At 54.8% G+C, this 26334-nt stretch overlaps 5 protein-coding genes across 10 annotated transcripts; 2 read left to right on the top strand and 3 right to left on the bottom strand.

Annotated features, from left to right (window-relative positions):
• Positions 1-87: 87 nt before the first annotated feature.
• On the bottom strand, positions 88-10318 carry RNF31 (ring finger protein 31). Of its 4 annotated transcripts, none has more exons than XM_034648365.1 (21): positions 9816-10315; positions 9583-9729; positions 9273-9428; positions 8974-9042; positions 8805-8880; positions 8396-8573; positions 7302-7704; positions 6839-7126; positions 6316-6564; positions 6015-6200; positions 5704-5910; positions 4103-4276; positions 3921-4019; positions 3733-3822; positions 2413-2527; positions 2179-2297; positions 1793-1906; positions 1585-1642; positions 788-884; positions 342-510; positions 88-231 (listed from the first exon to the last, which is right to left on the bottom strand). In XM_034648365.1, exons 1-21 carry the CDS (start codon positions 10005-10007, stop codon positions 178-180), a joined length of 3240 nt encoding a protein of 1079 aa, XP_034504256.1. In that variant the 5' UTR covers positions 10008-10315; the 3' UTR covers positions 88-177. The 4 variants fall into 4 exon arrangements, 3 of the variants coding, with proteins under 3 accessions (XP_034504256.1, XP_002921122.1, XP_011225583.1); XM_002921076.4 differs by having other exon boundaries at positions 6839-7129; positions 8983-9042; positions 9816-10313; XM_011227281.3 differs by having other exon boundaries at positions 6839-7129; positions 9816-10310.
• Positions 10319-11017: 699 nt separating this feature from the next.
• PSME2 (proteasome activator subunit 2) lies at positions 11018-14375 on the top strand. The gene is made up of 11 exons (XM_002921077.4): positions 11018-11173; positions 11485-11517; positions 11930-11992; positions 12230-12316; positions 12421-12451; positions 12538-12635; positions 13208-13276; positions 13455-13522; positions 13699-13753; positions 14065-14151; positions 14242-14375. Exons 1-11 carry the CDS (start codon positions 11126-11128, stop codon positions 14320-14322), a joined length of 720 nt encoding a protein of 239 aa, XP_002921123.1. The 5' UTR covers positions 11018-11125; the 3' UTR covers positions 14323-14375.
• Positions 14376-15225: 850 nt separating this feature from the next.
• Positions 15226-17817, top strand: EMC9 (ER membrane protein complex subunit 9). The gene is made up of 5 exons (XM_002921078.4): positions 15226-15910; positions 16053-16129; positions 17001-17070; positions 17160-17254; positions 17417-17817. The coding sequence occupies exons 1-5, from the start codon at positions 15713-15715 to the stop codon at positions 17595-17597; spliced, it is 621 nt and encodes a 206-aa protein (XP_002921124.3). The 5' UTR covers positions 15226-15712; the 3' UTR covers positions 17598-17817.
• Positions 17657-20439, bottom strand: PSME1 (proteasome activator subunit 1). 3 transcript variants are annotated; one of them, XM_034648384.1, is made up of 12 exons: positions 20285-20435; positions 19740-19879; positions 19620-19671; positions 19414-19476; positions 19188-19298; positions 19054-19099; positions 18842-18939; positions 18522-18590; positions 18369-18436; positions 18207-18261; positions 18043-18129; positions 17657-17884 (listed from the first exon to the last, which is right to left on the bottom strand). In XM_034648384.1, the coding sequence occupies exons 1-12, from the start codon at positions 20321-20323 to the stop codon at positions 17804-17806; spliced, it is 909 nt and encodes a 302-aa protein (XP_034504275.1). In that variant the 5' UTR covers positions 20324-20435; the 3' UTR covers positions 17657-17803. The 3 variants fall into 3 exon arrangements, with proteins under 3 accessions (XP_034504275.1, XP_034504276.1, XP_002921125.1); XM_034648385.1 differs by having other exon boundaries at positions 19620-19652; positions 20285-20422; XM_002921079.4 differs by lacking the exon at positions 19740-19879 and having other exon boundaries at positions 19620-19652; positions 20285-20439.
• A 1989-nt stretch (positions 20440-22428) lies between these two features.
• FITM1 (fat storage inducing transmembrane protein 1) lies at positions 22429-26212 on the bottom strand. Its single transcript, XM_034648386.1, has 2 exons — positions 23416-26212; positions 22429-23056 (listed from the first exon to the last, which is right to left on the bottom strand). Exons 1-2 carry the CDS (start codon positions 23679-23681, stop codon positions 22444-22446), a joined length of 879 nt encoding a protein of 292 aa, XP_034504277.1. The 5' UTR covers positions 23682-26212; the 3' UTR covers positions 22429-22443.
• Positions 26213-26334: the final 122 nt, after the last annotated feature.

Raw genomic sequence — 26334 nt, 5'->3', positions numbered from 1 at the left:
GCAGGCGACCCTTTCAACAAAGCTCTCAGTTCACCCTCCCGCCCCGGATGCCCCAGATGGTGGGGCCAGAAGAAGGACCACCAAAAAGCCTGGGCAAGGAGATGCCTCTTTATTGGTGCTGGGGCTGGTCCTGAGGAGGCTGGGCCTTGAGACCCTCAAGAGGATCCCTGCCCTCAGCTACTTCCTCCTGCGAGGGATACTCTGTCCCAAGGGCACCTCTTCCATCAGCTTCTGCAGAAGGAGAGAGAAAATGATGACACTGGGAGCCTAGAGCTCAGACACAGGCTGGAGAGGGGACTTCTGGGGCGCAGGTCAGAGGCGAGGCTGGGGGGAGACTCTACCTGTAACAGGCGGGCGTGGTAGGCAGGGGCGTCCTCCGCGGCCACTGGCTGAGGGCGCACGTGCAGGTAGCGCTCGGCAGCCGTCTCCAGCTCCTCCACCTCATACAGGGTGGCTGGGTCCAGCGAGTGGGCGTTGACGAGGCTCACAAGATACTCTTTGTAGTGTGCCCTGGGGAGACGGTGGGGTACCTGTTCTTCTGTTTGGCTAATATTAAGCCAGTGCGCCTAGCACCTTGCTGGGCACTGGCATACTCAGACAAAGAAGGCTGACAACTCTCGCCTCTCGCACCGGTAGGCACCTCCTCCCTGTAACACTCCTCCCTAGCCATGCCCTTGCCCAGAGAGCCTCCCTCCCACTGCCCCTGCAGGACTCCTCCCAGAGACCCCCTTTACTCCCCAGGCATACCCTCCCCAACACCAGGCTCCATGCTGTGCCTGACACTCACTGGCAGAGGCCAGCATGGCCAGCCGGAGTCTCCTTGCCACAAGCTTCGTCTTGGAACCCATTAGGAACTTCCTTCTGCTCCATCACTCGGCAGCCACCTAAGGGTAAGGGAAGGAAGGGACCCTCCTGTTGGGAGGGCACTAACCATGAAGCCCCCAGAGAACTGGGTTAACAATGGAGGCAGGTGCTGGGGATTGAAGGGGGGGTGGGTACTTAGAGAAACCATCCTGGCAGACCAACTCTGGTACAGAAGCAGGGGCCTTGCTGGCCCTGCTTTTATCCAAGCCTGCTTTTGGTCCATAATCAATCACTACTCTTTTTTTTATTGTCACATACTCTCTTGAGACAACTCTTTTGGCTGTGATTTAGCTCGTGCCTAGTTAACTTATTCCGGGAAGGTCTTACCGTACGGGAATACAGCGTGGGGTAGGTTAGAGCCATAGGTAAGCTTTTTCTGTTGCCCTCATAGAACCTAAAGCAGAGCAACTAGCAAGTCCCATTAAATACGCCTTGGGTTAACTAATGGATCATTATCCTTTGGGAATGGGAGAAGGAAATTAGGATCAAGTGCCGGGTGCTTTAATGCGGCCTTGTGTAAAACAGCTGAGCTGCAAAGTAGGCGCCTTACTCCCGCTTCACGGAGGAAGAAAGTAGGCCCAGAGAGGCTAACTCGCCCAGAAGCACCCAAGTCAGCACAGGCCGAGCTCTGACCACACACCCAAGCCTCCCCTTTACCCACAACACAGTCGGAGTCCAGCCTGCCCTCACCCCTTCTCCCAGGCTTGTCCCGACACTCACCGCCAGGAACTGCCCGCGCGCCTGCTGGGGGCTCTGTGTTGAACATGACATTGTTGTCCTGAGGAGGGGCAGACGGATGGGCGTTAGGTTCCCCTTGATGCCAGCCCCGCCAAAATGCCTAGCAGAGAGCCTTTCCTTTCTTGCCACCCGGGGCCCTGCCTCCTACCCTAGGCAATCTGCAAACCCAGCCAGGCTGGCCACCCCTGACCTGTAGCAGCTTCTGGAGCCGGAGAACAGTCCAGTCCCGCAGGTAGAAGAGACAATCTCGTGGGTGGTGGCCATGCAGGGACTTTTTCACCCTGCAGTTAGGGTCTGGACATTTCTGGCGGAAACCCAGATGGGAGAGGGGAAGTTGGAGACGGTTGGGGTCCTGGCTTCTCAGAACCCCTGTATGAGGGGCGTAGGAATGGGGGAAGATGGAGACATTGGAGGGTCTGGAGCAAGCAAAAGGGGGGAGGGGACAGAGAGAGGTGCTTTACACCCCACTGGCCTCCTCTTCTCTTCCCCTAGGCTACTTCTCCAAGCCTTTGCCCCCCACACCCGATGGCAGCTGCCCACCCTCCTGTCCCTTCCATCCCCATTCTCCAGGCTCACATTCTTGGCGTAAAAGGCATTGTAGCAGCCACTGCAGAACTGGTGGCGGCACTGGGTGCAGTGAAAGTGCATGCAGCCTCCTCGGGCCAGTGCGTATGAGAACTTGCACTTGGGGCAGTCTGCAAAGGACGGCAGGTCAGGGCTGGGGCTGCCACTGCTCCTTGAAGCCCTTGGGAAGAGAGCCGCTAGCAGTGACAAATTACTGGGCAAACAGGCCTTGTGGGCCACCCTTACCAATGCCATTCTCTTGAAGATACATGGCCAGGCCCTGGGCCTGGTATTCTGGGTCATTGGTGCGTTTCCAGTTCTGGAAATCCTCGCAGCTCCGGCCTCGATGCTGCTCTTCCCACTGCGGGAGGGAAAGCAAGCCTTCCCTGAAGACGCCACCCTGGGCCCTTCCTGACGGCCCTGTCTCTCCTCATACCTAGTGGTCCCTGCCTTAGTTTATGGCACTGTCCTTCACCTTTGGCTCTGATCATACCGGCACACATTCAGCGGCAGGTCTTCTGTCCACCGCCCAAGCCTATCTCAGCCCTGTCCCCTCTTTCTTCATCTCGACTGTGGCCACAATACTCCAGGCCAAGCCAGGTCTTGCCTCGGTTCCTGGTGTCTCTGCCTCCACTGCTGCTCGCCTGCCATGCGTGCTCCACCCTGCGGCCCAGGTGCCTTGGAGAGTGTCAGGCAGGCAGCTGCAACAGCACTGAGGGTGTTCTAGGCTCGAGATTCAGCAGTAGGGTCTCAGATGGTCATTTTACTATTGTGTTTTGTAATAAAGATGTCACTTTTTGGTATCCAATGTTAAACTTTTTAGAATATGTGCTGCCAAAGCAATATTAAACTTGTTAGAAAAATTTTTTTAATTTAAATTCAATTAATTAGCATAGAATGTATTATTTGTTTCAGGGTCAAATACTAAACTTCTTAAAAGGCAAATGAGACAGTATCACCCCTTGCTTAGTCTTAGAATAAAAGGCAAATACCTTCCTCACTTGGCCTCAAGGCCTCTCCTGATCTGGCAGCTAGCTCCTCTCCGATCGCCTGCCACTCTCACCCTTGCTCTTGGGGCTCCAGCCACACAACACTTTTTCTGACTTTGGCCTTTCCATGTGTTGTTCTTTCTGTCCCGAATATCCTTTGCATAGGTGGCTTCTTCTTAACTTTCAGGCCTGAGCTTAAATTAAACCATTTTAGAGAAGACTTGTCTGACTTCTCTATCCAAAACAGGTCCATTTCGTTATTCCTAATCTCAGACTCCTGTGTTTTCTTTATAGAATTTATGCCATGTGTACTTATGCTCTCTCCCTCCCGTACCGCCTTTCCCTCTTTCCCTCCCTCCCTCCCTCGCCCCTTCCCCTTCCTTCCTCCCTTAACTTACCTTTCACCCTCCCTCCCCCTCAGCCTCCCTTCTCTCCCTCCCTCCTTGCCTGACTAGTCTGCAAGCTCCTTGAGCCCAGCCAGAGCTCATGTGCGTTCCGAGCTTCGGCATACCCCGAGTCTGACCTGTACCTGCCAGCAGCTTAGCACGTTCTTTCTGAAAGGATGAATGTGCCTCACCTGGCGCTTACAGCGCACACAGAAGGTCTGGTGACACTGGGGACACGTTGCCTCCAGCTGCTCCCGTTCATATATGAAGCCAAAGGAGCACTGTGGGTGCAAGAGCATAAAGCTGTCTGAGGCCTAATCTGGCCCCCTGCCCTCCTCCCACCCCCGCTCCAGTCAGCTTCCCTGGGCAGCCCACTGACCTGGGCGCACCACAAGAACTTGGGGTCCCGCATGAGTACACCCTCCGTCAGCTTCTTGTGAAACAGTGCATAGGCATCCGGCTCCAGGCTCTCCCGAAGCTGGGGACAGAATGCAGAAGTGGTGGGTGGGCAGGGTTCCTGTGCAAAGCCCAGGGCACCCCGAGTCCTAGGGACTGCAGTACCTGGATGTCAAGGGTCGAGAAGTAGCTGAGCAGCTGTGTGTCATCGGTGAGGTCGGGGCGGCCACAGGCGGGGCACACCATGTCGGTGATGTGCTTTTCCTTCAAGGCGATGGTGAAGTGCTGGCGGAAGCAGTCAGGGCAGATGGTGCACTCGCAGGAAGTCAGGGCCTGCATCTGCAGGGTGAGGCAGGGAGAGGAGGGGGTCTGAAGCCACAGCTGCCAGCCTGCGGAAGGGGCGGGAGCCAGGGGTCCGCTGAGAAACCCGGGTCTGGTTAATGACTGGCCAAGGCAGCCACCTCCAACAAGTGCCTGGCAGGCAATCTAAATGTCTGAAGACTGTCACGGAAGAAAGCAGATAATGGTGAGGCCTGAAGTACGCAGAAGAGCGCCCTCCGAAGGCCCTCATGTTCAATTAAAAGCAAACAAATAACATCTCTGAACTGACAAAGCTATAGAGATGGAGAACAGACTAGTTGTTGTCAGGTGACAGGAGGAAGGGAGAAGAAAGTTGCAACTAGGGGCGCCTGGGTGGCTCAGTCAGTTAAGCGTCTGCCTTCAGCTCAGGTCATGATTCCAGAGGCCCGGGATCAAGCCCCCACACGGGGCTCCCTGCTCAGCAGAGTCTGCCTCTCCCTCTCCCTGTGCAGCTCCCCTGGCTTGTGCTCTCTTGCTCTGTCAAATAAATAAATAAAATCTTTAAAAAAAAATTACAACTATAAAGGGGTTGCACAAGCGGGTTCCTTCGTGATGATGGAACAATCCGTATCTTGGTGGTTATGTGAACCTATACGCGGAATAGAACGGCACAGAGCCACAGACACACCCATGTGAAAAATGGAAAAATGAACAAGGTCTGCAGTCTAGCTCACATTGCACCAGTGTTTATTTCCCGGTCTTGCTAGTGTAATTACAGAAGATGCCACCGCTGGGAGAAGGTGGGTAAGGGACACCCAGGACTCTATACTATTTTTACAACTTCCTGAGAATCTACAATTATTTTGAAATAAAAGGTAGAAAACAAAACAAAACCCAACACGTACAGAGCCGGCCCAACTAAACTGGGACTGTATTTGGCCTAAGAACTGCCACGTCTGGCCTAGAGTAAGCAGGGGCTCAGGAGGTAAGAGGGCCTGCTCCTACCAACTGGATACTCAATGATGACATTAGAGAATTCCTGGTCATTTTTTTTTTGTGCGCCAATGGTATCTGTGGCTATGTTTTCAAAGACTTTTACCTTTCAGAGATACATACTCGAGTATTTACAGACTGACTATATAATGCCTAAGATTTGCTTCAAAATAATTGTGTGTGTGTAGATGGAATAAAGACTGGTGATACACTGGTAGTTGCAGAAGCGTGGAGTTGGGGGGACACGGAAGAGGAAAGCGGACACTTTGTGTTTGAAACGTCCCATAGTGGAACGGTAAAAATAATGAGGGTGGAGGAGGTGGCCTATTCCTGCCCTCCCCTTCCTAGACACCGTCTGGAGCACTTGAGCAACTACAGAGCAAAAGACGGCGCTGGAGACGGGGGCCGAAGCGGAGCAGGGCCCAAAGGGAAGAGAGTCATCCTGGGGCCAGGTGCAGAGGCGACGGGCTTACCCGGTTGCGGGGCAGGGCCCAGCCGCACACCGCACACTCCTGGGCAAGCAAGCGGCGCAGGAAGGCCCGGTCCTGGCTGTGCCTCACAGCTTCCACCACGTCCCCCAGTTCGTAATTCCTGGGTGTCTCCTGCAGCAGCGACAGTGCCAGCTCTGCCCGGCCCCAGCTGGGGAGTGCATAGACTGCCAAAAGTCGTCTGACCAGACTCTGCAATGTGATTCAGGTGGAGGGGGAAGAAGTGGCTGTCAGACCCCAAGAATCCTACCACTCAGCCTTCCCGGGCTCCTCCAAGTGGATTCTCCTCCCGGCACCTGCTTATTTGGCCCATCCCAGGAAGGGGTGGGATCAGGGCCCTTGTCCCAAAGGCGCTGATGGAAGGGCTCTAGGCGCTGGCGCTGTAGCTCTGTCAGGGCCCGGGCCACATCACCACCATGTTGGAACAATGCTTGAAGAGACCCCTCTTCAGGCCCAAAGCCCAGGGACCGGAGCTCCTGCACCTGAGAATTGGGGGTGGGGAGGAGCGCAGAGGGAAACGGCAAGCAAAAGAGATTGTGAGGGGTTCTGAAACCCACGGTCCTCAGCCCTGTCCCCCCCCGCCAGCACAGCCGGTACCTTTCTCCGCCGGGCCCTCACACACTCTTCCACGGCTTCATCAACGTTGCCATGACGATCCAGCCAGGCTTTCCGGGCCTCCTGGCAAGAAAAGGCACCAAGCCCCGGGTCCTGCTGCCCAGCCAGCTCGGCCACCATTTCCAGCACGTAGGGCAGCTCTGAGCGCAACCACTGCAGGGGCACCTCGGTGCCTGAGTACTGTAGAGCCGAGAAGACCTCCTCTGGACAGGCACCTGCAGCTTCCCCTTCCTGAGGCACAGTCCCACCCAGACAGATGGCCCATCAGGAAGGGCGCCCTCCACCCACCCTCCACCCGAACCAAAATGCTGACAGTGGTTGAGCCTGGATGTGTGGATCAAGTGAGCAGTGCATGGTATGACACTTGTCACGTGGGGAGTGTTCAGTAAGAGGCAGCCGCTGCTGACAATGTCAAGCTTCACAAGAACTTGTATTATTAATCCACTGCAGCCTTTCCCTTCCCCGACTAGCTCAACCCTACCTCATCCCAGGCCTAAATCCTCACCCGGATCTTGGTCACTAGTTGGAGACCTTCCTCCCGCATCTTGTCTTGGCGCTGCTTCTCAGGGTCCCCACAGGAACTGGGCAGGGGGGCACTGAGGCGTCGTGGAGGCCCTGGCTCAGGAAGTCGCTCTTCCAGAGAGCTGGCATGGGGCCGGGGGGCATGCTGTACTGGGATGGGGCTGCTGGTCCGGTTGCACATAGCACATACCCAGCCAGGACCCGAGTTGCAGAAGGTACAGTGAATACAGTACCAGACTGGAGTCTGGGCAGAGGAGAGCAAAGTATCCCCCTGCTGGGAAGGCAAAAAGAATTATCTGATTGAAAGCCGGCTGAGGCTCAAGATGGAAAGAGAGGGAGCTTGGGGGGGAGACACAGAGAACTGAGGACACAGGAGATGAGGAAGTAGAGAATGGCCTGTGGTAACAGGCACAAATAAAGAGCTGGGAAGGCCAGGAATAGGTTACCTGAAGGGGCTGCAGGCAAATGCCAGTATCCCGAGAATCCACCACCAAGCTAGGAGGCTGAGCCAGCCGAGGTCGCTCACAGATGGCACATAGCACAGCTGCTGCCTCATTCTCAAAGGTGCAGCTCTGGCAGGCCCAGCGACCCCGTGCAAGCTCAGATTCTAGGCCCCCGGCTCCTTGGGAACCCTCAGTCCCCAGCCCCAACCCCTTACAGCCTCGGGGTCGATCACAGGCCACACAGAGCACTGCCCAAGATTCATTTAGCATGGCACAGGCAGCACAGTGCCAGGGCAGACGGGCATTTGCAGGATCAGGGGAAGCTTTCAGGGGAAGCACAAGAGAGCTGTCTCCCAGGGCCAGCACAGAGGTTGACTGGGACCGTGATGGAGCTGAGGCAGGTAAGCTGTAACAAAAAAGCAGAGATGGCCTGCTGAGAGGGCCCTGGTGCCTGGATCTCTCATTCCCAGGCATCCCTTATTCTCTGCAGGACAACACAGACCCTGTCCTTTGTACATGCTGTTCTGTCTGGAACACTCCATACCCATAGCCTGTTAACATTTAATTATATCTTAAAGTTCACAGCTTGCTGATAGATATCCCTAAAGTGGGGCCTGACCCATACTAGGTGCTTAGAAATCCTACTGATTAGGTGCTTGGGTGGCTCAGTCAGTTAAGCATCTGCCTCCAGCTCAGGTCATGATCCCAGGGTCCTGGTATCGAGTCCCGCATAGGGCTCCCTGCTCCTCGGGGAGTCTGCTTCTCCCTTTGTCCCTCCTCCCACTGGTTCTATCAATCAATCTCTCTCTCTCTCTCAAATAAATAAATAAAATCTCAAAAAAAAAAAAAATCCTACTGATTGAGCTGATCCCTTAGGCTAGGTTCCTCATCTTCCTATCTATTTGCACAACATAATAATCTATCTTGCTGTAACTGATACTTGTGTGATATGTATGTCTGTGACCTCTTGGAAGGCAATAACTGCCTGCTTGTCTTCTATGAAACAGTCTTAAGCATAGAAACTGACATACAGTAGATACTCAAGTAACTGTAAGTTCTCTCAACTTCACTCCCACCCAGAAGAGAAGATTTCTCACCTGGGGGTCAGGCGGGTGGCCTGGGTGGCCCCAGGCAGGGTCTGGCGGAGGTGATGGGCACGGGATGGGTGTCCATGGAATAGGCGATCACAAGCTGGGCACAAAGCCTGTTTACAGGTTGAACAATGAAGTGTGCCTGGAGCAGAGCCACAGAGGAAGCAGGGACCAGGAGTGGAGCCTGGAGAACAGGACAGAAAAAAACTGAACATCTTTCTGAAAAAGACCAAGTTACATCTTAAATTGCTTGGGAGGGAACAAATCACAGACTACTTTTCAACATATCCAGACCCAAGGAAACAATTTTAATTATTTTTAAAAGGCCAAGAAGATAAACAGAGGAGGGCCCCAAATTTCCATCAATATGGCCTACTAGAAACCGGCCCACCCCCAATTACAGGACGAGTAATACCTGGGGCAGAGGGTGTGGTGAGGGGGCCAGGAGCAATCTCTCTCAGTAGGGGGACAAACTCTGAGAGCTGCAGTATCTGAGAAGAAAGGGGTAGGGCAAGGGTTTGGGGACACACAGTCCCACAACCCCCGTCCCCTTTGGTCATCAGGTCTTAGAGCCCCATCCCTACCTTCCTTACATCATCCTCGACCTTGTCTTCCAGCAGTTGCTCTAGTGCTTGTTGTCTTGGGTGAGTATTCTGCAAACAAGGTAATAAGAGCTCCCACCTGGAGTCCTAGGACAAGGCCCTCCCTCAAAGCCCTGGTCTCCCAACGTAGGAAGAACAGTATGGGGAGTTCCCAGGTTGCTATGGGGGCTATGCCCATGGTTCAGCAGCATGAGGGTACCCAGACTGCCTGTGGGAGTGAGGCTGGGCTCCCCAGACCCGGTATTTAAGTCCTCAGGACTAGAGACACCTCACCATCTCACCTGTAAAAGCAGGCTGAGCTCTGTCCGAAGCAGCAGTACTTCCAGTGTGACCGTAGCTACTTGGTGCTCATCTGGCTGCTCCTGCCCCTCAGGGAAACTCAGCCCATCTGGTTGCTCCTCTGTGTAGCCATACAACCGCAGAACGTCCCGGCCCCCCTACCACACAGTCAAACCAGTCACCACCCACCAGGCCCCCTTCCCCAAAGGGCTGGACCCCTCCCTATTAAGCACAGCCTCCCGCCCTTTCTAACCAACCCCCCCCCACCCCAGGCCAAGTCCCCTTCTCCCATAAGGGGCCCAGGGGCTTCACCTGCACAGCATCCACCGTACTGCGAAAGACGGGGTTATTAAACTTGACCCCGCGCCAGTACCGGGGCCGCTGAGGGCTGAGGAGGTTGCGGCCATATTTCTCCAGGATGTTCAGGGCCGTGGACAGGGTGTTGAGGTAGTTTCGGGGCTGGGAGCAGTCAGAGAGCGTAGAGCTGTGAGCCCCGCCCTGGGCTCAGGTCCTCTGTCCCCCTCCCGAGCGGGGCCGGGCCTCACCTCCCCATGAGCATTGCAGCGGACCAGGCGCGCGGCGTCCAGCTGCAGGTAGCGGGCTGCTGGCGGCAGGGATGTGGCCAATAGCGGCAGGAGCTGCTCCATGGAAAACACCTGCCCGGAATCCTTCCTCAGGGCGCTCGCCAGCTCCTCGCGGGCCGCCAGGAAGGCCCGCTCCTCCTCCTCCCCCGGCATCCTGAGACAGGAGTCAGCCCCAGCCCCGTAGCCCGCCGGGACCTGGCGTAGGCTGTGCGCGGCCTGAGCGCCAACCCTCCCGCCTGGCGTCCGGCTTCGCGGCCCAACTCGGTCGGCGAAGCCGCCCCAGGTCACTCAGGCCACGGTCACTCTTCGGCCCCGGGCCCCGCGCCAGTGTTAGCCGGGAACAGGAAGTACTAGCAAAGAGGGCGGGATTGCGACCTAGTTTCAGGGGAAGGGGAGGGCTTTAAGGTTAGGACGGGGTGGGGTCAGAAAATCAGGGAGGCGTGGCCAAAAGGGAAGCCAGTACCCAGCCAATGAAAAGGACAAATGGTCCCTGGCTCCCCGCCCCCCCCCCGAGCGTCTGGGCCTTAAACTCCAAACTAGAGCCCTTCCCTGCCTTTCTCAAGGCTGGTTCCGCCCCTTTCCGGGTGGCCGTAGGCACGGGGTTACCTTATTTCCCTCAAATCCTTCTCTATTTAGATCAGTCTGCCTTGCTCCGGTCCCCACTGGGGAAGCCCCACTCTGCCGGGACTCAGCTTTGGCCGGTCTGGGCCCCACTCAAGCGAGTTCTGCCCTTTCCCTAGTCGGTCTTGAAGGCGGGGCGCCCTCCCGGAGGGATTCCCCGAGACTGCTCCTTTCCATAGTCCTACTAGTCCTTCTCAGCCCGCGGCCCTCCCTCCCACTTCCACTCTGATCCCTCTCGGGTCCCTCCCTGCAGTCGAGCCTTCTAGGGGGAGCCCCACCACTGAACACCCGCTTTCCTACTCTCCTACCCCTCCCACCCCAACCCTGGACTTTCCCGGGACCGCCCGGACCCCTCCCTGGAAGCCCCTCCCCTTCTCCGAGGGACTGTCCCTGTACGGTTGCCGCGGTCCCGCTTTTATCGTAGCCCCTCCCTCGGACAGCCCCTGGGCTGGTGACCGAGTCCGCACCGCCTCTACTAGTCACAGCAGGCTGAGAATGACTGAGGGGCTGCCTATGGTTTGCCGCCTGCCAGAGGGAGGGAGAAAAGAAGGAAGGGGGCGGGGCCGAGGGGGGCGGGCCTGGACGTGGGGAGTGAAAGCGAAAGGCCAGGCGGCGAGCCGGGGAACCGGAGATCTTGCAACTGGAGCAGCATGGCCAAACCTTGTGGGGTGCGCCTGAGCGGGGAAGCCCGCAAACAGGTAATGGGGGATCGGGAGGCCAAGAAAGGGCCGGGGAGCCCTCCTGGCTGGAAGCCAGGCTGGGTACTCCAGGGGACCAAGGCCGTGCCAGAGAACTCCCCCAACCTCTCCTTAGTGCTTTCACTTCTGCTGGGGCATTCCCAGATTCCTGCCCTCTTGGCCAGTCTCTGCACTGAGCCTGAGCTTCCAGGGAAATCTGGCTTGTGGTAGGAAAGGCCTGAGCCAAGTTGGAGGGCATCCCTTTGTGGGTGGGATCTTACTCTTGACAACTGAGACCCTTAACCAACATCCGGGTACTGCTCTCTGTGCAGGTGGATGTCTTCAGGCAAAATCTTTTCCAGGAGGTAAGTCTTCTAGATTCAAGCGATTTGACCAGAATCTTAGACCAGTACTTGAGGGCTGAAACCTCTCAGAGTGACCCCCAAACCCACCCTGGGCCCTACTTCCCTTATCAAACCTTCACCCAAGGCTCCTAATTACTGATCTCAACCTTTAATTTGACTCCTCTTAATATTCTCTCCACTCTGCTGCTTCCTCTCCCTTCTTTTGGTGTGGGGGGGAAAAGCTGTGGCCCCAAAGTCCTAAGCTTGGTTCTGCCACTTCCCAGCTTGGGCAAGTCCCTTCACTTCTCGTGGCTTCAGTTTCCTTATTTGTAAGTATTGGAGTCAATGATTTACAAGGGCCCTTCCAGTCCTCCTTCTCAGACACCTCTGGAGCGTCTTCTGAGATGCCCCACCCCTGCAATGTAACCCACAGGCGGAGGAGTTCCTCTACAGTTTCTTGCCACAGAAAATCATACACCTGAATCAGCTCTTGCAAGTGAGTGGTATGGGCCCCTGCCCCCCCATCCCAAGGCCTCTCTCCTCTCCACCCACCTCCTCTAGTTAACAACTGGGCTCAGCATAAAGAGAACAGGTACGAGTGGTGGAATGGAAATGTGAGGATGGCGTGAAGCCTGAGTCTAGGCAGAGGGTTGGGTGGACTGTGTGGAGGGAAGGCTGTGACTCAGAATGAGGGGACTAGGCAGGGCAGCTGCTGACAGTGAGCTCTGTGCAGGAGGACTCCCTCAACGTGGCTGACCTGACCTCTCTCCGGGCCCCGCTGGACATCCCCATCCCAGACCCCCCACCCAAGGATGATGAGGTGAGGCACTCAGGGTGCAAGGCTCAGACCTTAAACCAGGTGGAGATGATGGCCCTCCAACCTCCAAGACTTTTCTAAAGCTGCTGTCCCCCTTTTTACCTTAGATGGAAACGGATAAGCAGGAAAAGAAAGAAGGTAAGAGAGGAAGGGGTGGCTGGGGAAGAGGAAAAGGCACATTGCCTGCTGGATGAGAAGGGGCCTGAATGCCCTCTTTTTCACAGTTCCCAAGTGTGGCTTTCTCCCTGGAAATGAGAAGGTTCTTGCCCTACTTGCCCTGGTTAAGCCAGAAGTCTGGACTCTCAAAGAAAAATGCATTCTGGTAAGCCTGGGAACCGGGAGAAGGAGAAAGGGAAGACAAGCCAGGCCCGGCCCTAGTCTCCTTCAGAGATGCAAGTCCTTCATTCAAGGACCTATTTCGGACATAGGAAACTTTCTCTGTGCTTTGGGGTTACATACCTTGTGTTCTCATTCTGCTAGACTTCTGATATCACAGTGGTGTCCCTGTAATCAGAGACAGTGCTGTATCCACCTCCACAGTGTCAGAACCCACCTCTGTACCAGGTACACAGTGCAGGTGTTGTGCTGTTGTGAGTGGGTTTAAGAGCTTGGGCCCTAGAGACTGGTTGGGCTCAGATCCTGACTCTATCACTTACCTCACTGATTACCTTAAGTTTCTTGGACACTCTGTGACTCAGTTTTTTCTTCTATTGAGAGGGGACAATAAGAATATGTATCTGGAAAAACTGCTTTGAAGATTAAATGAAATATACATACAGCACATTGTCTGGCATGTGATAAGTCCTCAATTAAATGTAGCTATTATTAGGAAGTGGCAGTAAAAGGAAAAACCCAGTAAGTTTGTCGAATGATTCCTACATGATCTTAATTTAGGTGATCACATGGATCCAGCACCTGATCCCCAAGATTGAGGATGGAAATGACTTTGGGGTGGCAATCCAGGTAAGAAAAGGGTGTATGAAGACATTGAGAGCATGGAGAGGCTTGGGGAGTGAGAGATAGGAACTAGACATGACCTGGGAGAGGAGGAAGATGGTGGGTGAAGGGAGGAGGAGATGAAGTGTTTTTTTGCCTCCCATCTCTTTTTCTTCTTTTTCTTCTTCTTTTTTTTTAATCACAGGAGAAGGTGCTGGAGAGGGTAAATGCAGTCAAGACCAAAGTAGAAGCCTTCCAGACAACCATTTCCAAGTGAGGGCAGCTGGAGGGCCAGCACAGGGGGTGGGAGGCTGCAGGGACATTTCTTTGGGAATCCCAAAGCTAGACAGTCCCATCAGGATGATGGGTGGGGGGGTGTCTGGGAAGGGTCCAAGGGAGTATCTCTCTTTCACTACCTGTTCCTGGGTTTATCCCCTTGTTTTTGGCAGGTACTTCTCAGAACGCGGGGATGCTGTGGCCAAGGCCTCTAAGGAGACTCATGTAGTGAGTAGATAGTCACCAGGCTTTTAGCTGAGGCTGGCTGGGCGGGGGCAAGGAAGAGGGCCTAGACTAGGTCTTCCTTGTCTGTTTTCTGACTTTCCCAATGTGGAAAATATTAAGCCAAGAGCATTGGCTAGAAAAACTGATTTGGGCTTCAAAAACCTTGACCCCTTTCTCTGCTTGATCCTGTGGGATTCCATTTCTTGGTGCTGAGACGGGGCTCATCCTCAAGTTACCTATTCCCTATATGAGGAAACCAGATTAATGTCCCAACCTCCCATGGGGCTGACTCAGCTTTGCCTCCCACATCCCAGATGGATTACCGGGCCCTGGTGCATGAGCGAGATGAGGCAGCCTATGGGGAGCTCAGGGCCATGGTGCTGGACCTGAGGGCCTTCTATGTGAGTATGGAGTAAGCCCCTATGGGAGATGGTTGAGGGGGACAGGGGAGAAGCCAAGAACCTGACTGCCACCCTCTGGGCTTCTTCCAGGCTGAGCTTTATCATATCATCAGCAGCAACTTAGAGAAAATTATCAACCCAAAGGGTGAAGAGAAGCCATCTATGTACTAGTCAAGGGCCAAAAAAATAAAATAATAATAATAATGATAACAACAACAAATGACCTATGTTTAGTGTGAATTACCTCTGGTGTGTGTCATTCATTCAGAAGGCATTTATTGAGTGCCACCTATGTCCAGACACTGAATGTGAATGTGGTGGCAGGAAAGAGAGGGCATGCCATGATGCCAAAGATGAATGGGAAACCCATCCTGTTCTTAAGAAGTCATCCTAAAGAACAGGGTGGAAATTGTGACATGTCCTGACAGCCATATAGATAGCCTGTGTTTGGGAATTTCACAAGATTATTTCAGACATCTGGGGGGATCGTGAGTGCTTCCTGGAAGAAGTGGCATTTGCAAAGACCCCTTATAGGAATAATTAGGCTTTGGACTGAAAGCTGAGCAAGTAGAAAGCTTTGGGGCTGAGATCAGGGAGAGAAGAAAGAACAACATTCACCATCAGCTCAGTGCAAGCCTGGAGAGGGAGTGAGGTTTCACTGGCAGAATTATAGGTGAATGGTGGGACTCCTTCTCAAGAGCTGACATGGGAAAAAAATGCTCTCAAGGCATTATGTTGAAGGAAATTATACCGCAGGACATTAAGGGAAGGATGGGTCTATACATTTTTTTGTCCTCTTTCCCCCTCCTTCAGCCAATTGCCGCCTTTATTTCTGCAGAGACTACATTAGGGAAACCAAGGGCCAGCTATCCTGTGGTGCCAAGGGTAACAGGGCTCAACAGTGACGGAGCTGGCCGAGAGTACGAATCCAGTCATTCCACAGTAGAAGCAGGGCAGTCCGCTTCGTGCCCAGGTTCGGAGATGAGCGCTCTGGGACACCCGACGCGGAGCGCGCTCTCCACCCTGCTGGCTTTGCTGGGCCTGCGGGGGCGGGCGGCACAGGTATCAGAAGAAGCCATCCTGCAATCCTGGGGCGAAGTCGAGTAGCCTAGCCAATCAGCGTGCGGGCAGTTCTCTTTAGTTTTCAGTTGTGGGTTGTTTCCAGTTCGCGGGAGACAAAGGCGGGGCAAGGTTTGGGCGCGGCCGATGATTGGGCAAAATAAGAACCTTTAAGCCTATCAAAGAGCACCACGTGGGCGGGACTCCAGAAGCGGGTGCAGCCTCCCGCAGCCGGCCGGGAGTCCCCCAGACCCGCTAGGATCTGCGACCGCCCGCTGGGGGCGGGTGGAGGCGGAGTTCGGCGCTGCAGCATGCAGTCCGGACCGTGCGCGTTCTGGGCCAGGTGGGGCCCCGGCGCCGAGACCCAGGTCCCCCGGAGCCGGCGGGCTGCCTTCGAGCCGAGTCAGCGTCACTGCCGAATCTAAGTGAGGGGGCAGAGGGAAGGGCGAAGGAAGGCGCCGGGGAGGGAGCTTCGCGGACGCGAGCTGGGGCCCGGCTCGCCATGGGGGAGGTGGAGATCTCGGCCCGGGCCTACGTGAAGATGTGCCTGCACGCCGCCCGGTACCCGCACGCCGCCGTCAACGGGCTGTTGCTGGCGCCCGCGCCGCGGTCGGGAGAATGTCTGTGTCTCACCGACTGTGTGCCCCTGTTCCACAGCCACCTGGCCCTGTCCGTCATGCTGGAGGTCGCCCTCAACCAGGTGCCGCCGCTGGACGCCCACCGACCACCGCGAAACCCCCTAACACCCCTAGCCCAAGCCCACCCCCGGCCTCTCGGCAGCAGTGCGCACCTACAGGGCGGGCGGCACGATTGAGTTTCTGATGGCCCCTTTCCCACGGCAGGTGGATGTGTGGGGCGCGCAGGCCGGTCTGGTAGTGGCTGGGTACTATCATGCCAATGCAGCTCGGGACGACCAGAGGTGAGTGGAGTGGCCAGAGGCAGAAGGCTAAGGGTTATGGGATGGGGGATCAAGAGAACTCTTGGCCATTCCTTCCGTCTTTCCTTCGTCAAATGGCTTAGGAACTGGGACTATATCCACCAGGCACTAGGCTGGGTACTGGAGTATAGAAATATGAAGGAGCTCCCTGGAGGAGCTGTGGTGGGGGTGGGGAGCATAGTTGTGTATCAATAACAAGCTGACACCTGGTTTTAACTGAGGTGACCCCCGCCAAGTGCTGCAAGAACACAGAGGAAGCCCAACCAGCAACTCTGGGGAAAGAAAGAAATTTCCTTATATACAGAAAAAGTTATCTACTTACATATTAATCATGTGTCTGAATCAAATTATAGACAGTTTTGTAATTTGCTTTTCTCTCCTCACTTAGTAAATATCTGCCATCTTTCCATCTCTACAAGATTTACCTTATCCTAACAGCTCTATAGTATGAGTATGGATGTACCATGATTTATATAATGCCTTAAACATTGAGATTGTTTCCCCTTTTTTGTTAATACAGACACTGTCCAGTTATCAGTAAATTCTTTATAAGTAGAATTTCTGGGTCAGCATATGTATAATATACTGTTTATATTTGGGTGATTACACCTAATTACCCTCCCAGAAGACCACCTTTGATCTCCACCTTGACCAGTAGTCTGAGCACCTGTTTTCCACTGCACTCAAGCATTAAGCAGTTGTATATGAAGCTTCAAGCAGGCCTAACCCCGCAGACCCCCTATAGGGAAAGGCCACTGCTGTGCCATCATCTAGGAGAACTGGGAGGTCCAGCTTAGATGGACAGGGTCTACCATGGTCAGCTCCTCACTCCTCTCATCTTCCCTCTACACAGTGCTGGGCCCCTGGCCTTGAAAATCGCTGGGCGGATTGCAGAATTCTTCCCTGGAGCAGTCCTTATTATGGTGAGGTTTGGAGTTCAGGGTGGGGAGCTGGTGAGAGAGTAGGACAGGGGATCCTTGACACCCTCACCAGCCCTTCCTTGTCCACACAGTTGGATAATCAGAAACTGGTGCCTCAGCCTCATGTGCCCCCCGTCATCGTCCTGGAAAACCATGGTCTCCGTTGGGTCCCCAAGGACAAGAACTTGTGAGTGTCCCACTCCCTCCACCAATTCTTGGAAGCCCACAGCTTCTGGGCCTCCTCTGTCCTTGATCTTGCCCCAAGGGTCCTTCTCTAGACACTAACCTCTGCCAAGTGTCTGGGCCCACTGCCTGCTGAGTTTGACCTCCACGGGGGTTATTATTTCAGAGTGATGTGGAGGGACTGGGAAGAGTCACGGCAGATGGTGGGAGCTCTGCTGGAGGGCCGGGCCCACCAGCATCTTGTGGACTTTGACTGCCACCTTGACGACATCCGACAGGACTGGACCAACCAGCAGCTGAACACCCAAATCACCCAATGGGTTGGTCCCACCAATGGAAATACCTGAGCCAGGGCTGGGCGGGTGGGTGGGAGGGGAATGGTTAGGATCCAATAAAGAGACTTGGGTTGAAGGACAATGGTATGACTATTTATTGTGCCTGGGATGCAAGGGGAGGGAGAAACCTCAACAGGCTGAAGTTGGGGAAAGTCTGGAGTCCTCTGTAAAAGCTAGGAAGGTCTCTGCTGGACCCACTACAGAATGAGAGGAGGCTCTCAATAGATCATTCCTTTTGTTTCTCCCCTGGGCTTCTTGAGCTTCTCGAAGTTCTTCAAGATGATGTCATATAACACAGCCTACAGGGCCAGAGAGGAGTGGGGATCAGCCACAGGCCCCCCGTGGCTCCTGTGCCCCATTTCTAGCCTTATGGAGAGGCTAAGCTCTGTGACCCTTCACCCCCAGCCTGCAGGGTTGGGGAGTAGGTGGCCTGGGAAAGCCGCCCCCCCCTCCTCACGTAAGCGTTGCGGATCTCCATGACCATCAACCGGATGTCCCGGTACTCTGCCTCATCCAGCTCGTGCACCAGCTGCCGATAATCACCCTGTGGGAGACCTGGGTCAGGCCTGACTTCAGATGTGTTCTTCCCCCACCATGCACCCTGACTTGGGCATCACGTACCACGTGGGGCTGCTTGGCTGCTTTGGTCACAGCATCGCCCCGCTCAGAGAAATACCTGTAGGAAATAGAAGGGTATGGAGTGGGAGAAGGAAGAGGGAGCCCAGGCCCCTGTCCAAGGCAAAGGCAGGGTGTGCATGTAGGTGCAGGTGGGCAGTCACTCACTTGGAGATTTGAGTGTGGAAGCCTTCCAGCTTGGTGTGAAGGGTGGTCATCAGCTCAAACACCTTCTCCTGGGAAAAGAATGCAAGGGGGAAAGTGGAAAGCAGCAGGGACTGGAGCAGTAAGGAGGGCAGAGGAGTGGGGGAGTGCTCTCACCTGGACAGCCACGCCAAAATTGTTCCCATCCTCAATCCGCGGTATCTGCAGCTGCAACCAGGTGGTGACCTGGGAGGAGGGACAGGCATCAAAGCCATATCAGCTCCCAACCGAATTCCCAGGTTCCTGTCCTCTGCTTCCCTGCCCACGGTCGGGGGACGTATGCCAAGTCTGTCCTAAGTCCCAGGGCCTACATTTCTGGCTTCATTTGCTGTGTTCTCTCCTGCTAAGACCTGGCCGGTGCTAAGCCCTACCTGGCAGGGACCAAGGAGGACAAACGGTTAGATCTGAAGCCTGGGGGTGGAAGTGGGAGGGCTCACCAGGTTGAGCTGCTCAATGACATCCTTGATCTCAGGCTTTAGACGCTGGAGGAGGACTACAATCTTCTCATTGCAATTCACTGGGCCACAGGGAGGACCTAGGTAGTGGGTAACAGGTCAGTCACCAGGCTGGGACTGTGTGAAGGTAGGGAAGAGGAATCCCTAGGGAAGAGCTCCTGGGAGGTGAGACTCAAGTCTCTTCGTGGTGGTACCTTTGTCTTCGTCTTCCCCTTTTTTCTTTTCATCTTTGTCTTCCTTCTGCAGAGAGAGAGGGGCTCTTGGGAGTCAGGCCTAAGCTTGATTTTTCCCATGGTTGGGTCCCTCCTCCCAGCTCTTCCCAGCTTGCCTCCTGCTGTTTCTTTCGTTCCTCTTTCTCTTTCTCCTTGACTGGATCAGGCACAGGGATGTCCAACGGGGCCTTCAGATTGCTCAGGTTGGCTTCGTTGAGAGCCGGCTCCTGGTGCAGGGTGGGAGGAGGGCTGGAGGCAAGGGCATCCCTCTCACCTCGCTCTCATGGCTCCCCAGACTCCCCCCTTGACCCCTACTCTCTAGCTTTCTGCAGCCCCCAGTACCTTTAAAAATGCATCCAACTCAGAAATCTTCTTGGGGAAGTAGCTCCCCAGCAGGTTCTCTGTCTGTGTGTGAGGTGGGGATGGGGGGATGGGGGTCAGAATCAAGGCTCTTCCGGGCAGTGAAGCAGGGCTGACACTGCCCAGCAAAGGAAGGGCTGAGCAGTGGGAGTTAGGAAGGGGTGGGGTGCTGCTGGGGCAGGTCTTACCTTGGTACACAGGTCTTCACGGAACACGTCCACCTGTGGGACACAGGCAGCCCTTCACACACCTGGCTTTACAGCCAGTTCCTATGAAGACCGTTCCCTTAGGGTTGTGTAGGGCCTGACCTGGGGAAAGGTGGACTGCATCCCGTCGGGTTGGGGAGGGTGAAGTGGATCCCCCTGGGTCTGGATGTGGGGGATGAGAACATTGCTGGCGGTGAAGGGCAAATGGTCCAAGTGAGAACAGATCCCTCGGGTCTCCTGGGCTGTACAAGGAGGGGTGTAAGAGCCTCTGAGACTGGGGCAGGGACAGCGTACCCTGTGGAGTGGGCCGGACGCCCTCCCGTGGGAAAGGCCATGAGGTGGCAGGGCAGCTCAGGCTCCCTGCCTGTGTGTGGCCCGGGGCCCCGCGCCAGCGGACTTCCCCTGCACGCCAGCTCTCCGCTTCACCGCACCCCGCTGAACCTCGACTGCCTGGCCTCACCCGGCAGGCGGACCTCGCCTGTCTCCCCCGGCCAGGGCACAGGTGCACCTGGTACTGAGGCTCACGCGGGCTCCAATCCACTTCGACCCCGACTCGCGACGGGGGCTGGGGGGCGGGTCACGGACGCCTGCAGCCTTTCGGAGCCACGCCTCCCTAATGGGCCCTTCCTCGAACCCGCAGCGCTCACCTTGGCTTGGGCTTCAGGCTGGACCCTGAGCGTGGCCATGGCCGGGGCGGGGGACCTAGCGCCGCACCAGAAGCGGAGTGTGCACGGGGAAGGGAAAGCGAAAGCAGCGCTCGCCACCCGCACGGCCTTCCTGGGTAGTCCGGGAGCGGAGGTACTGGAGGGGGCGGAGGTACTGGAGGGGGCGGGGCCAGGCCCGGAGAGGAGCGGGCGGAGGGCGGCAACCGCGGCCGGGCTCCCCCTGGAGGCCGAGAGGAGTGCTGCCACTGTTTCCTCCGCCGGGCGGGCCAGCCCCGCCCGCCTCCCCCTCCCCGCCCTGCTCCCGAAGCCCAGCCTCTCCCTCCCCGTCTCCTCACTTCCCGCCTTTGGTCCCCCAGCCTACTGCCACTACCCTCAGCACACACACTTCTTTCCACGCCTCGCCTCCCCAAGCACCGCGGGCCCGCCTCCCCGCCTGCCGGAGCCCATAGGTCGGCCACCCAGTCAGTGCTCGCCTCCCACCTCCCTACCTCTGGACTCGTCTGGTTCTCTCCTGTCCCAGCTTAGCCTGGGACGGTGATAAGCCTTACGTGGCGCTCTTCCATCTTTCCTGGCCTCTCTTCCCTAGCTCTGGCTCCACGGACATCGTCTGGCCCTTGCGTTGACATTCAGACGCTGTCGTCACTTCAACCCAAACCCCGGTCAGCTCCCTCCTGACCCTCGTTGTGGACTATACCCCTCTATACTCTCCACACAGACCTCTCTCTGGCTTAAAGCTCTTTCTCACTTTCCTGTTGACCTTAGAAGTAAATCTAAAGGGCTTTCCTGGCCCAGAGGGCTTGCCTGGCCTGCCTGGCACCTGTTCTGCCCCAACTTCACTTTCCTGGGCTTTTCCCCTTTCTTTACACTTGCAAATAGCTGGGCCTCCCATTGTTGCTTAAACCGGTCGTGTCAGGTGTCAGTCACTCCTGTCTCAGGTCCCTTTGCCTGACATACCCTTTCCCTGCCTTGGGTTGTCATTAGGTGCTCAGCTCAAATGTTGCCTCTCCAGGGGGAACTCTCTCCATCATCCTTTATAAAGTACCTTCCTGCCAAGTCTCTATTTACAAACCAGCCTGTTTTAGTACATTCATAGCACTGAAGCTCTCTGATATTAGCCAGTTTATTGGGGGGGGGGGATAGTGCGTGTAGACCAGGGGTTGGCAAAGTTTTTCTCTAAAAGGCCAGATAGTAAATATTTTGGGCTAGCAGGGCTAGGTTCCAATAAAACTTTATCTGTGGACACTAGAATTTGAATTCTGTGTAATTCTCACATACCATGATATAGTCGTCTTCTTTTTTTTTTTAAATGTAAAAATCTTTCTTAACTCTCAGGCCGTACAAAATCTGGCCACAGGAGGGCTGTAGTTGCTGGTTCTCGGTTTAGAGCACAGACAATGGACCCCTGTTGCCTGGGTTTATAATCCTGGCTTTGATATCTACTAGCTGTGAACAAGACACTTAACCTCTGTGCCTCAGTTTTCACAACTGTACAATAGGAACACTACCAAACCCACCTGATAGTGATGTTGTTGTTGTTATGGGGACTAAATGTCTTGGTTTATATGAAGAGCTCAGAGACACTTAGAACGCGGCGTGATGCGTAGTAAGCCCGAGAGAAGTGTTCCCTGTTATTTGTGAGTTTATCTTCTGCCTCCCCCATTAACCCTTCAGCCCCAAACAGCACAAACCCTGTCTTTCTTATTCACAAGGCATGGAACTATGCTTGGCTCCATAAATACCTGCTAAGTAAATATGCCCAGACAGGCAGGCCCTTAAGGAAGGCGGAAGGGGGGATTCAGTGAAGGAGGCAGAAGAAACAAATCAACCAGGCTGGAGACAAAGCCCCTGCTCAGCGGGAATGCTGCCCATACCTAAGGGCACCCTGCCCTGGCATTGCCATTCCTTGACATCCAAGCCCTCCAGAGAGCTTGAAGTCTGCAAGGACTGGGAGACTTGAAACGACAGAAAGAGGGATGGAGAACAAGCACAGGAAGGACATTCAAGGTCGCTAATGGCAAGGAATAGCTGAGGAACTAGCGAGAGACTGCCTGACTCCCTTCTTACCCTTCCCACCCTTTCTGAGTCCCCCCAACCAAATGACAAGCAGAGCCCGAGCTAGGCCTGATTTGCCTTTATTTCTTTCAGTTATGCTTGCGGCTGGAGTGGGGCCGAGGGAAGAGACCGTGGCCCGGGCTCCCTGGAGACCAGGGCTGATGATACCAGCTGCCATAGGTGAGGTACCAGGCAAAGGTGCCCACTGCGGCACCCACCACCTTGTGGGTGTACTGGTGGAAATAGATGACGGTACAGAGCAGCAAGAAGTTCCAGAGGCCCAGCAGCAGCACGTTGAGCAGGAAGACAAGGCGCAGGGGGGCCCCGGCTGGCAGCCCATGGGCCAGATACTTGGCGAACACTGCGGCTTCCTCGGCCATGAGCAGGCAGCAGAAGGTGAGCAGGAAGGTGTGGGAGGAGACCGTGTAGCCCCGCCACTGGTGGCCGGCTGCCAGGCAGCTGCGGCGGTCAGGAAGCTCGTGGAGCAGCAGGCCCTGGGGCAGAGGCTCGAAGCAGGAGCCAGTCAGGTCCTCAATGAGCAGGAAGGCCCGGCCGGCCCCCCGCCACACTGCCGCCCCCACCACCAGCCGGCTCAGGTGCCGGGCGGTCACTGCCACACGCCGCGTAGCCAGGAACACCACCAGCAGCACGAAGCCCCCCAGGAAGGTGCATGTCCAGCCCCATGCCGAATTCACAAACTTTCTGTGGACACAGAAGAAGGGAGGCTAGCTGCTGAGACCCCCTCCGCCCCATCTTCCACCCCATCTATGTTCCCATCAGTGCCCTGTCCCCGTCTTCCTCCCGCCTCCTCCGCAGCCACTTAAACTTTGCCGTCTCCTTAGAGGCCCGTTCAGCCTTCTAGGAGCCATATTTCCTCTTCAGCCCTGCTCCTGATTTCCCCTGGACCCCAAGACTCTCTTCCCCTCCCCCTCCTCCCAATTTCTCCTCAACCTCCTAGCCTATTTTTAGCCTCCAGACTGGCAGGAGGACAGAAGCCCGGAGGAGGGAGCTGGGATCCCAGAGCGCGGGGAGCTGGCGCCCACAGCCTCCAGGGGACTCACATGTTGAAGAAGTTGCCGTGGCTGGCGAAGATAGTCCGAGGGTTGACATGGAACTGCAGAAGGGGCCCAAAGATGACCACTGCTGCCAACCAGGCATGGTAGAGTCGCCGTAAGCAGGGGCTGCCCAGGAGGCGGGCGGCCTGTTCACTTCCAAAGTACAGCAAGGCAGAGGCCACCCAGAGCAGCACCTTGACCAGGCAGCCCAGCAGTGCCCGGATTTGGGCCCCGGCCCCCAGCCCTGCCCCCACCGCCGGCCCCCGCTCCATGTTCCCTCCCCTCCCCACTAACCGTTTGCTCTGCTGGGCAGCTGAGGAGGGGCTGATGGGGCCCCCCCGGACAAGGACAGGCAGTGACAGGTGTGGCAGACACAGGGCAGAGCCCTGTTGGCAGCTGGCAGGCGGGGGAGAGGGGCGGGGGGCAGTAAGGGGCCGGGGCGGAGGGCTGCCACGTCAGCAGGGTCCTAGCTTTGGATGTGTGTCCTGACAGTGGCCTGTGTCCTTCCTGTGAGCCCTGTGTCCTCAGCTCCAACGATGTTCTAGTTCATGTAGGAGGGCCAGGCCTGCTGTTCAGTGTTTTGTCCACAGCCTCTCTGGGTCTGCCCTTCTGTCTCGTCATCCAGGCCCCCCCACCCCACCCCAACATCACCATGTGTGCTCTGCAGGGAAATCAGGGGTCATGAAGATTCAAACTAACCAAAACTTGGAAATCATTAAAAAAAAAAAAATCTGGGGCGCCTGGGTGGCACAGCGGTTAAGCATCTGCCTTTGGCTCAGGGCGTGATCCCGGCGTTATGGGATCGAGCCCCACATCAGGCTCCTCCGCTATGAGCCTGCTTCTTCCTCTCCCACTCCCCCTGCTTGTGTTCCCTCTCTCGCTGGCTGTCTCTATCTCTATCAAATAAATAAATAAAATATTTAAAAAAAAAATCTGTGTCTGCCTCATCATCAGCATGGTCCAGCCCCTCTCCTAAATTCTGAGCACAAGAGCCCACCGCTGCAAGATGCATAAGATGGCTGTTCACGGCACCACGTCCACGTCGGGCTAGGGAGGCACACCAGCTGGGGTAGCCTTTATGCACCATGACCATGACCCTAAGGCTTGCCCCAGCCCCAGCCCCTGTCTGGTGTGAGGGACTCTGAGTGGCTAATCCAGCCCTACGTAAACCATGGTGGTTATGCAATGCACAAGACAACAGATCTAAGATGGGACCATTCTTTGGTATGGTTATCATGACGGCCAACAGATGAAATTCACGTGTCCTGTGGAAGGTGTACTGTATGAGATGGTGGTGGCCCAGGCTGGACTTTCAGGACCCCCAAGATTAGGCTTACTGCCACATGATGGGGATGGGAGTGGGGGAGACCCTACAAGGAAAATCCCCAGCTTAGAGCCCATCAAAACCTTAGGTTGTGTCCTCCAACCAGTTACCCTGGGTTCTAAGACCCACATTGGCCTCCCAGCCTGACCCCCAGGGCTGGAGCCACAAGAAGCCACAAGAAGAGCACCTTGCCCAAGGGATATCCCTGTTATTTAATAACTGTTCTGAGATTGTTTTTGTCATCTTTCCTCATTCCTCAGAACTGGTAGTGGCATTTCAGAGCACAGTGGAGGCCCATGAAATAGTGAAAGGAATGAGCAAGCAAGTACACCTAGGTTCTGAGCTGTGTGACTATGGGAAGATCAACTAATCCTCCTTGGTCCTCAGTGCCCACATCCATAAACTGATCAAGATGGATTCATCAGTTAGATTCCTTCCAGATCATAAAACCCATACTTCAACATAGTTCGCGTTCATGGACCCTAACAGGAAGACCTATAGAAATTTTTTTGAAGATTTTATTCATTTATTTGAGAGAGAGAGAGAGAGAGAGAGAGAGCATGAGTGGGGGGAAGGGCAGAGGGAGAGGGAGAAGCAGACTCCCTGCTGAGCAGGCTGGATCCCAGGACCCCAGGGTCCCAGGACCCTGGGATCATGACCTGAGCAGAAGGCAGAAGCTCAACCGACTGAGCCACCCAGGTCCCCAACAAAAAATTTTTCATTGTAATTTTAAATAGTTGCACAGGACATGATTTCCAATGCATTCTCTCTCTCTCTCTCATTTTTAAATATACCAAATGGAATCTAAACACTACAGTGATTATATATCTTACAATTTTCCATTTAAAAAACATGTGACAAGATCTTAATAGTCAGAAATTATATTTCTATTAGACTTCCCCCAAAGAATTTATCCTAATATGTTTTTATGCCTGAAAGTCTTTTATTGATCACACTTCTCTGCCAAAAAAATGTATATAATTTGACTTAATTTTTTTCTAACGATTTACCCATTTATCTTAGATAGCACATAAGCAGGGGGAGGGGCAGAGGAAGGAGAGAATCCCAAGCAGACTCCATAGGAGATCACGACCTGAGCCAAAATCAAGAGTAGGCCGCTTAATTGACTGAGCCACCCAGGCGTCCCTGAAACTTAATTTTTAATTATTTCCTGTGATCATAAGGCCCTAGAAGTTAAAAGACTTTTCTTCTGGATAGAGTTCTCATAAGAATTGTTAGTAGTACAAAATATATAATTAGTATAGCAAAGATTTCACACATTGTGATAATTAATAATAAACACAAATTGTATTGGAAATGAATCTCTTAATGAGAAGAATGCATGGTCCTTGAGGCCTTGATTAAAGGAGGCTTTGAGAACGCCTGGGTGGCTCAGTCAGTTAAGCATCTGCCTTTGGCTCAGGTCATGATCCCAGAATCCTGGGACTGAGTCCTACATCGGGCTCCCTGCCCAGCAAGGAGCCTGCTTCTCCCCTTCCCTGCCTCACCCCCTGCTTGTGCTCTCTCCGACAAATAAATAAATAAAAATCTTAAAAAATATATAAAGGAGGCTTTGAGGATACTAATAATTTTAATTTGCT

This window comes from Ailuropoda melanoleuca, chromosome 20 (assembly GCF_002007445.2).
Source record: "Ailuropoda melanoleuca isolate Jingjing chromosome 20, ASM200744v2, whole genome shotgun sequence".
Taxonomy (NCBI): Eukaryota; Metazoa; Chordata; class Mammalia; order Carnivora; family Ursidae; genus Ailuropoda; species Ailuropoda melanoleuca.
This window is presented reverse-complemented; position numbering and strand designations above follow the sequence as displayed.